The sequence below is a fragment of the Natrix helvetica genome (genome assembly GCF_964273705.1).
Source record: "Natrix helvetica genome assembly, chromosome: 6".
Classification (NCBI taxonomy): Eukaryota; Metazoa; Chordata; class Lepidosauria; order Squamata; family Natricidae; genus Natrix; species Natrix helvetica.
Window position 1 is genome coordinate 3,175,170 of NC_138553.1, and position 10,849 is coordinate 3,186,018.

A 10,849-nucleotide genomic window follows, 5' to 3' on the forward strand; every position below is an offset into this window, starting at 1 on the left:
GGTTCATAGCTTTCCTGTCAAGAATGGTATGGATCCCGGGCTATATTGATTTGCAATTTTGGATAAAGAAAAAAAAAGAGACTTAAAAAACTTACCTGGATTCCAGGTTCTCCTTTCTTTCCTTCTTCTCCCTGGAATTTAAAGTGTGTTTCAGTTTCAAAAATTCAACGTTCCAAAATTTCACTTCTGCACTGTAAAAGGCAACTGTCAATCTTCCTTCTTTCCGTCTCTTCCCTCCCTCCTTCCTTCCTTCCTTCTTCCCTCCCTCTTTTCCTCTTCGACCCTTCCTGCCTTCTTCCATCTTCCATTTTCTTTCTTTCCTTCCTTCCTCCCTCTTTTCCTCCCCTTCCTTCCTGCTCCCCTCCCTCTTTCCTTTCCTTTTCCTTCCTTCCTCCCTCTTTTCCTTCCCTTCCTCCCTCCCTGCCTCCCTCTTTCCTTTCCCTTTCCTTCTTTCCTTCTTCCTCCCTCTTTTCCTCCTCTCCTTCCTTCCTTCCTTCCTTCCTTCCTTCCTTCCTTCCTCTTTTTCTCTCCTTCCTCCCTCCTTTCCTCTTCCTTCCTTTTTCCTTACTTCCTTGAGCTTCCTTAAACTTTGAGCTGGTCAGGATCGAACTCCTGGCAGTTGGCAGAATTAGCCTGAAGTACTGCGTTCCAACCACTGCGCCACCAAGGCCCTCTCTCCCTCCCTCTTCTCCTCCCCTCCCTCCCTTCGTGCCTCCCTCCCTTTCTTCCGGAAACCCGCCTGCCATGAAGAATTGATCCATGTTATTTCTGGTGCTATAAATTGGATCCAAACAGAGAGCCACAATTTGAACCAAATAACCTGGTGTCCTAGGTGGAATGGTTGGTTTGGCTTCCTGTAAGCCTCTCTCTGATCATTTGGGGAAACTGAAATTAGTGTTTAAATCAGTTAAAATAAGGGAGACGGCTTAGGAAGAAGGACAGGAAAATATAATGGATATCTGAAGTTTTCTAAAATGCTATTGATGCCCCAAGACACCATTAAAGTACAAGACATTTTCATGGTGCACTAATTATTCCCAGAGACTGACCTTTTGCCCTGGTTTGCCAGATAAACCAACATTCCCCTGTGAAAATTGGAAACGAAATTAGCTGGACAGTTATTTGTATAGCAGATGTGTGTTCAGTATAATCCCTGCTAAGCGTTTTGCAGAGGAAAATGTGAGACCAACAACAGATGGGTGTTTAAGAGGGGTGGACTTCATCCCCCAGAATTCCCCATCCAGCATACTTTAAGATGGGTGGACTTCAACTCCCAGAATCCCCCAGGCAGCAAACTTTAAGATGGGTGGACTTCATCTCCCAGAATTCCCCAGCCAGCATGCTTTAAGATGGGTGAACTTCAACTCCCAGAATCCCCCAGGCAGCAAACTTTAAGATGGGTGGACTTCATCCCCCAGAATTCCCCATCCAGCATACTTTAAGATGGGTGGACTTCAACTCCCAGAGTCCCCCAGGCAGCAAACTTTAAGATGGGTGGACTTCAACTCCCAGAATTCCCCTTCTTCCTCCTGCCTATTTTCATACTGTTCTTTTCCCAGAAGATGGACCTCATCCTATTTTCCAACTCACTCTTTCTCCTGGTTCTCCTTTCAATCCCAGTTGACCGGGAATTCCAAATCCAGGGCTTCCCTTTAGAGAGGAAATACAAAAATGAAGGTTATTTCCGCTTGCTAATCCTTGACCTTAGCGCAGACAGGAAACAGGTCAAAGAGCGCTAATACTACAGGAGGTCCAAACAAACCTCTCCTTTATTTTTGCTTTGCAGGGAAGTAAGGATCTCCCTTAAGAGAGACTTTATCCAATCCCTTTTCTTCTCAGCTGCCCTTCTGTCACCATTGCTTGGAACCAAGGAGAAATTTCCTGAGAGCAGCAATGAACCAGTGGAACTGCTTGCTACCATAAGTGGTGGGTGCTCCAACATTGGAGGTTTATAAGAAGAGAATGGACAGCTATTTCTCCAGAATGGGCAGGGATATCCTACCTGTGGACTTCAACTCCTGGAATTCCTCAGCCAGCCATGATAGACAGATAGATAGACAGACACAGATGGTAGATGATACATAAAGATGATAGATAGATAGATAGATAGATAGATAGATAGATAGATAGATAGATAGATAGATATACATAGAAGATAGAGAAGATAGATAGATGATAGATAGATAGACAGGCAGACAGACAGACAGACACAGATGGTAGATGATACATAAAGATCGATAGATCGATAGATAGACAGATAGATATAGATACATACGATAGATAGAGTAGATTGATAGATGATAGATAGATAGATAGATAGATAGATAGATAGATAGATAGATGATAGATAGGTGATAGATAGATAGATAGATAGATAGATAGATAGATAGATAGATAGATAGATAGATAGATAGACAGACACAGATGGTAGATGATACAGATAGATAGATAGATAGATAGATAGATAGATAGATAGATAGATAGATAGATAGATAGACAGACAGACAGACACAGATGGTAGATGATACAGATAGATAGATAGATAGATAGATAGATAGATAGATAGATAGATAGACAGAGAAGATAGATAGATGATAGATAGATGATAGATAGATAGATAGATAGATAGATAGATAGATAGATAGATAGATAGATACACAGATAGATAGATGGATGGATGGATGGATGGATGGATGGATGGATGGATAGATAGCCAGCCAGATATAGACAGACAGACAGACAATAGGCGATAATTGTTGTATCTTGGTTGTTTTCAGAGAGCCGATGTCTCTTTTGACCCCCACAAAGCTAACTTTGGCAAAACTTTGCCATGAAACATGGCCTATCTCGGTACTTTTTGAAATATAAGATCATGATTTACCTTTTCACCTTTTTCTCCTTCTTCCCCTTGGTGGCCTTTTGGTCCTGGAGGGCCCACCGGCCCAAATTCCCCCTAGAGACGGGAACAAAATGGAAGTTTGGTGAGCCGTTATTCCCAAACCATGCTAAGCAAATTTCTCCGCAAATCATACTCCTACGAGGTGTTTTTCCCAGCCAAATGAAGTGACCCAACTTAATTTATATCTCCTGGTTGATTAGGGACAAAGCTTTTCTTCATATTCATACTTGGCACCATGTCCAAGAATTTTACAAGATACATCAACAAATTGCAGCTTCCTGCAATAACACCAGCGGAACTGCAAAAAACTGCGCTGCTCAGAACATCTTATATCTTAAGAAGGTCCTTGGTTGATACCTAGGATGCTGGCAGCCAACCGTATCAACCATTAGCACCAGTCACTGGTATTTGTGATGCATTTTTGAATGTTCAGTTGACTGAGTTTCATGTTTAATGAAGAAAGTATATAATAATAATAATTAAAAAGCTGCCTTCCAAAATTGTTTATATTATGGGGAAATGCGTCCAGAAATAAATGCAAATATTGGGATTAATCCAGATGGTCCTTTTTTTTAAGGTCTACAAAAGCAATAGGAGTTCTGGACTTACGACGGCAATCGAACCCAAAACTTAAGTGGCTCAGTGAGAAATTTGTTAAGTGAGCGTTGCCCCGTTTTACAACTTTTCTTAATGAAGTGAATTACGGCAGATCTTGGTTATTAAATGAATCTGGTTTTCCCCACTGACTTGGCTTGTTGGAAGGTCGTAAAAGGGGATCGTGTGACCCCGGGGACGCTGGAACCATCATAAATGTGAGTCAGAACTGAGGTCATCTGAATTTTGATCACGTGACCATGGGAATGCGGCAACGGTCGTAAGTGTGAAAAATGGACCTAGGTCACTTTTTCCCCCAATAATGTTGTAACTTTGAATGGCCACTAAATGAACTGTTGTGAGTTCGAGGTCTACCTGTAGTCACAGCTCTCCTTAATTGTCCTGGTCTATTTAAAACCTTCTTGAGATTTTTCCCAGTTCCATGATTTTCTTCTTTGGGATTCTGTCAATGCCCTTCCAACTTTGGCTTCCGGATGTCTCTACTTACCCGAACACCTTTCCTTCCTGGAGGTCCCACCACCTAAGGACCAAGAGATCAAGTCAGGATCTTGTAATCCAGTCAAAACCCCAATTACATTGCCAAAAGTTCTCCTGAACTTTTAAAAATGTATATATATATATACATTTATACCTTCTGGCAAGGCAAAGCATATATATATGGCTGATAAACCAGCGTTGTCTGGATATGTATTTATCCCAATCCTGTATTAGAGGGAGCCCCCTTGTGGAGTACTGCAAAGCCATTACCGTGGCAACTCCACGGTGCTGTACAGTAGAAGCTATTTTAAGGCACAACAGATTGTATCTTAACGGAACTTGAATCCAAAATGCACACTATCACTGTAAAAAGTACTGTGACTTGACACTAAAGATATAATTCAGTCTTTTTCATTTCAGCGGCCCAGGCGCTCCAGAGTTATGCTGGAACACGGACACACTCACACCCCGAGGGGTATTAGGGGTGTCTTAACCCCCCCCCCCCCCAGTATTTGTTTCTAGAGAGTAAATCATTTGTGTGCTCGAGGCGTTCCAGAGTTATGCTGGCACACACACACACACACACACACACACACACGTGTCTGTGTGTGTGCGCGTGTGTATTATTTATACATTTTTCTTTAACACACATGTCCTTAATAAATAGTGTATTGTCTAGTTGGTTTACTTGTACATAATAATAGTACTTCTGTAAATCTCTATAGGTAGTCCTCAACTTACAACGACTTGTTTAAGAACCGTTCCCTTTTTGCAGTGCCGTTGTAACTGGATGGTCACTAAATGAATGATGGTAAGTCAAGGACAACCTCTATTCCCAGACAAAGGCTTTGCATTTGTTTAAAATTAGCTCAGACCCCCCGAGAGGCATTTCGGCCGAGACCACAATAAAAGTGAGGCTTACCCCCATAGCTGGCGCACCGGGAAATCCTTGAATGCCCTAAAAAGGAGGAGAAAAAGTCACATATATATATGAGCAATGTATGTATGTATGTATGTATGTATGTATGTATGTATGTATGTATGTATCAGTGGTGGATTCCAATTTTTTTAGAACCTCTTCTGTAGGTGTGGCCTACAGGCTGTATCTTAACGGAACTTGAATCCAAAATGCACACTATCACTGTTTTTCCACTGCTGTTGTAACCTTGGTCACTAAACAAATGGTTGTAAGTCAAGGACTGCCTGTGGAACGACATGGCACCAACATGATTCGGTTTGTGGAATGGAGGGAAGGAGAGCTCAACCCCTCTGCTATCACTGATTCCATTGTCAAACTGATTTTATTGTTAAGCATCCCTTCCAGCAACCAGAATCTGCCCGCCTGTGACTTAATTCCATCACAGGTAGTCCTCGACTTACAACCGCTCATTTAGTGACCGTCCAAAGTTGCAACGCCACTGAAAAAAAAGTGACTTAGGCCCCCTTTTCACATTTACGACCGTTGCAGCGTCTCCGTGGTCACCTGATTCAAAATTCAGACACTTGGCCACTGACTCATACTTATGATGGCCGCTGTGTCTCGGGGGGTTCACGCGATCCCCTTTTGCGACCTTCTGGCAAGGCAAAGCCGTCAGAACTCCGATTCGCTTCACAATCCTGCTACTAACTTCACGACGGCAATGATCCGCATAAGGACGCTGGCTAGAAAGGTTGCAAAACGGGGCAAAACTCATTACGTCTCACGTAGCAGCATAAATCCAGGGCTCACTTGTGGTCGTATGTCGAGGACCACCTGTATTTCATATCCGTGCATTCAGGATGGTTAGAAAACAAACGACATCCCAACTTTAAAAAAAAAATACACTTTGTTTTTAACTTTACGCTGAAATCCGGAGAAAATTTCTCCGCTTTCTTGAACTTTCAACATCTGATTTTGCTCTCTTAGCCATTCGGCCCCACAGTAGCATGGCTCCGTTTATCGCTAATAGAAATATAATGGCAAGGAAGTCAGAAAACCGCAGCTAAACGAGAGATTAATTAATCGTGATTTTTCGTGAGGATTAGAAATCCATTATCCACGAATAGCAGTGTTGAAGCAAAGGGCTGGAGCCTTAAATCTAAGCGAAGTATCAAGTGAGAGTGATGTTGTGATGAATATTACGTTGTCTCTCTTTTATTGTGGTCCTCCTGAACCTGGTGGGAAGCTTTGGGTTTTGACTCTCAGATTTTGACAGTGAAACTTCAGGGATTTATAACCTCCCAATATGTCAGGCGAGGGGGTTGGGAGGTGCAGGGGGTAAAAATAATGAAGATGAGACACATACAGCTAGTCCGGCGTTGAGACTGGAATTCTAACTATTTCCCATGTTTCTGTTCTGACCCAGCTCCCCAAACACCACAAAACGTCTGAAATGAACTCAAAGATTCCTTTAATTAGGAGCGCCCGCAGCAAAAGTTTCTCTCTCACCACAGGCTAACAAGTCCATCCAGCGGGGAGATGAATAGTTGTCTGCCCCATCTATTCATCTCCGCCCTGTGCCTTTGATCCCCAGAGTTCAGGTGGGGCTTCTCCAGCAGCGGTGGCTCTTCCGTCCCAAGGACCGGCCCATAGATTTCCACTGCTCTCCTCTCCCCTCTGTCTTCTGCACATCTATTCATCTCTTCCCCCTGCCTTTGATCCCCAGAGCTAGGGTGGGGCTTCGCTAGCAGCAGTGGCTCTTCCGTCCCAAGGACCGGCCCATAGATTTCTACAGCTCTCCTCTCCCCTCTGTCTTCTGCACACCTATTCATCTCTGCCCCTGCCTTTGATCCCCAGAGCTAGGGTGGGACTTTGCTAGCAGCGTTGGCTCTTCCGCCCCAAGGACCGGCCCATAGACTTCCACTGCTCTCCTCTCCTCTGCTGGTTCCAGCGACCCAGGCCGCCAAATCACTACCGGTTCAGCCGAACCAGTAGTAACCCACCTCTGGTTACTATGTAATATAAGATTGGAAGATATGTCCCAGTGAATCACCCAAAAGTCGGACACGGTTGAATGGATTACAGAATCGACATCAGATACAAGCTTATTCTATTAGTGAAGAGATGGTCTGTTCTATTCATTTTTTGCTTTACTTACTTTGTCTCCTTTCAGTCCCTCGGGGCCTGGAAGTCCCTAATAATAATAATGGCTATTATTATTATTATTATTATTATTATTATTATTATTATTATTATTATTACTATTATTATTATTTGAAGGCCATTGGCATTGGCGCAATTACCACCAATCAATTGCAAAAGTCAGGTTGACTTAAAACAGCTTTAATCCTGCTATGAATCGTTCAATACAGGGGTAGGCAAGGATGAGAAAGCGAGACTGTTAGAATAGAATAGAAATAGAAATAGAAATAGAATAGAATAGGAATAGAATAGAATAGAATAGAATGCAGAATAGAATAGAAATAGAATAGAATGCAGAATAGAATAGAATAGAATAGAATAGAATAGAATAGAATAGAATGCAGTATAGAATAGAATAAAATGTAGAATAGAATGCAGAATAGAATAGAAATAGAATAGAAAAGAATACAATAGAAATAGAATAGAGTAGAGTAGAGTAGAGTAGAATAGAATAGAATAGAATAGAATAGAATAGAATAGAATAGAATGAAGTAGAGTAGAAGAGAAGAGAATTCTTTATTGGCCAAGTGTGGTTGGACACACGAGGAATTTGTCTGTGGTGCATATGCTCTCAGTGTACATAAAGAAAAATAAAATAGAGTACATTCATCAAGAATCATAAGATATAACAGTGATAATCATAGGTTACTAAAAGCATTCAAATTATACTAGAAAACAAATAAAACAATATAAATTTTAAAGATACAAGCAACATAGTTATGAGTCATAAGTAGGAAGAAACAGGGACTAGGAAGGAAGAGGCGAATAATAGCAATACAGTCTTAGTAGGTAATATGACAGAGTTGTGGGAACTGGTTGATAAGCAGAGTGATGGTGTTCGGGGGGAAAAGCTGTTCTTGTGTCTAGTTGTTCTGGTCACAAGAACAGTTTTTGTTGTGGGGGACAGAACAACAGGGTTGTGAAGGTGCATAGGCATGCACGCACTTACGTAAATCTTAACCCAAGAACAACCCAACAAATGTTTCCCATCGGAATCACCCACTTCCCTGCAATAGATCCATCATTCACATCGTATACAGGTAGCCCTTGACTTATGATTCACTTAGTGACCATTCAAAGTTACAACAGCACTGAAAAAGTGACTTACGACAGTTTTTCACACTTACGACCGTTGCAGGAGCCCCATGATCATGTGATCAAGATTTGGTTGCTTGGCAACTGACTAATATTTATGGAGGTTGCAGCTGTAGCGTCCCGGGGCCAGGTGTGATCTTATCAGGGGACTTCTGAGAAGCAAAATCCACGGATTTTCCCAACCACCAGGGGTGAAATCCTACTGGTACCAGCCAGTTCGCCCGTAGTAAAAAATGCTGTAAAAAGTTTTTTTAAAAAAAAAAAAAGTTCCGATGATTGGGCAGCACAGCTGATTGTTGCCCAGCTGATCATAGGAACTTTTTTTAAACTTTTTTTTAGCATTTTCTAGTTTAAAAAATGTTCGTTAGTTTAAAAATGCTAAAAAAAGTTTTTAAAAGTTCCAATGGTCGCGTGGCACAGCTGATTGTTGCACAGAGCTGATCATAGGAATATTTTAAAACTTTTTAAAAAGCATTTTAGTTAAAAAACGGTTTTTATTTTACTTTTTTTAACATTTTCTAATTTAAAAAATGTTAATTAGTTTAAAAATGCTTTTAAAAAGTTCCAATGATTGCATGGCACAGCTGATTGTTGCACAGCTGATCATAGGAACATTTTTAAACATTTTTAAAGCATTTTAGTTAAAAAACTGTTAGTTAAAAATGCTTTAAAAAGTTCCAACGACTGCGTGGCAGAGCTGATTGTTGCCCAGCTGATCATAGGAACTTTTTTTTTAACTTTTTTTTAGCATTTTCTAGTTTAAAAAATGTTAGTTAGTTTAAAAATGCTAAAAAAAAGTTTTTAAAAGTTCCAATGATCGCGTGGCACAGCTGATTGTTGCACAGCTGATCATAGGAACTTTTTTTTTTACTTTTTAAAGCATTTTAGTTAAAAAATTAGTTTAAAATGTTAGTTAAAAATGCTTTAAAAAGTTTTTAAAAAGTTCCGACGATCGCAGGGCACAGCTGATTGTCGCATAGCTCATCCTAGGAACATTTTTTTTTACTTTTTAAAGCATTTTTTAGTTTTAAAATGTTAGTTAAAAATGTTAGTTAGTTAAAAATGCTTTAAAAAGTTTTTTAAAAGTTCCGACGATCGCGTGGCACAGCTGCAACTTTTAAAAAACTTTTTAAAAGCATTTTTAGTTAAAAAATGTTAGTTAAAAATGTTAGTTAGTTAAAAAATGCTTTAAAAAGTTTTTTAAAAGTTCCGATGATCGCGTGGCACAGTTGATTGTCACATTGCTGATCATAGGAACTTTTTTTTTTACTTTTTAAAGCATTTTTAAACTACCGATTCGGGAGAGCCAGTAGTTAAAAAATGCTTTAAAAAGAAAAAAAGCTGACTACGCCCACCCAGTCACATGATCCCCACCAAGCCACACCCACCAAGCCACGCCCACAGAACCGGTAGGGAAAAACATTTGAATTTCACCACTGCTAACCACTGTATGATTCACTTAATGATGGTGGCAAAAGGAGTCATAAAATTAGGTGCAACTCACTTAGTGACCATCTCACTGAACAACGGACATTCCTGTCCCAGTTATGATCGTAAGTCAAGGACTACCTGTATATCTCCTTGTTCAGAAAAAATTGAGCAGGTAACCTTGGAGCAAGAATTAAAATACGCCCAGTTGTTGTGTGAAGCTACAATCGGCATTCACAATGAAAGTGAGTCACGACTAGATTTAAATTCTCCTCCGAAATAGAATAAAATGTACCTTTTCTCCTTTGATACCATCTTGTCCCCTTTTACCCTGGATTTAAAAAAGAATAAAGAAATATATTTTTTTTGGTAAATCTGCAAAGTGGAATAAATCAGTAAATATTTGGTTTTCGTGAAGTTTGTCCTCACTTAGCGAAAACAATTGGGACTATCAACTCCGTCACTCAGTGGAATATCATATGACCATGATGGACTGGTGGCCTCACTTCCCCTTCCTCAGAAAGGGACTGTGAATTCTAGTCCTGCCATGGTAAAAGCCAGCTGGGTGACTTTGGGCCAATCACCAGGAGACGGTGAGTTCTAGTCCTTCTTTATGTTATGAAAACCAACTGGATGACTATGGGCCAATCACCAGGAGACGGTGAGTTCTAGTCCTGCCTTAGGAATGAAAGCCAGCTGGGTGACTTTGGGCCAATCACCAGGAGACTGGGAGTTCTAGTCCTGCCTTATGTATGAAAGTGAGCTGGGTGATTTTGGGCCAATCACCAGGAGACGGTGAGTTCTAGTCCCGCCTTAGTCTTGGAAGCTAGCTCGATGACCTTCAGCCAGTCCTTTTCACTCAGCCCAACCCACCTCACAGGTGGGTTGTTGTGAGGAAGATAAGAGGAGGAAGATCCGTTGAATATGTTGACCGCCTTCAGTTATTTATAAGAAATAATAAAAATAATAAAGGCAGGATACAAAGAGAGAAAGGAGGAAGGAACCTTGGTGGATATTCTTACCCGTAGGCCAGGGGGTCCTTCTTCCCCTGGAAATCCTTGTTCCCCCTACAGAGAAAACCAAAAAGGAGTCATTTTTTTTCTTGAACTCAGGAGAAACCTCTGGTAGTAAAACAAAACTAAGCATAACCACACAGGCTACTTAAAAATAGCTCCAAACAATTCATTTTTTTTAGCTAATTAAAATAATAATTC

General features: G+C 40.8%; 1 protein-coding gene across 23 annotated transcripts in view; it reads right to left on the reverse strand.

The window, feature by feature from the left end:
* LOC309394441 (uncharacterized protein) overlaps window positions 1-10,849 on the reverse strand; it is a 102,016-nt gene that overhangs the window by 69,034 nt on the left and 22,133 nt on the right. For 19 of the 23 annotated variants that reach the window (XR_014175732.1, XR_014175733.1, XR_014175734.1 and 16 more), the window contains 9 exons: window positions 10,658-10,702; window positions 9,931-9,966; window positions 7,069-7,104; window positions 4,914-4,949; window positions 4,002-4,034; window positions 2,882-2,953; window positions 1,591-1,650; window positions 1,050-1,085; window positions 96-131 (listed from right to left, as the gene is read on the reverse strand). Coding sequence is in view for 19 of the 23 variants with exons in the window: in XM_081957592.1 (XP_081813718.1) it covers window positions 96-131; window positions 1,050-1,085; window positions 1,591-1,650; window positions 2,882-2,953; window positions 4,002-4,034; window positions 4,914-4,949; window positions 7,069-7,104; window positions 9,931-9,966; window positions 10,658-10,702 (390 nt within the window). In the remaining 4 variants the exon portion in view is untranslated. The remainder of the gene's footprint in view (window positions 1-95; window positions 132-1,049; window positions 1,086-1,590; window positions 1,651-2,881; window positions 2,954-4,001; window positions 4,035-4,913; window positions 4,950-7,068; window positions 7,105-9,930; window positions 9,967-10,657; window positions 10,703-10,849) is intronic. The other 4 variants (XM_081957593.1, XM_081957606.1, XM_081957607.1 and 1 more) reach the window with 1 other exon arrangement.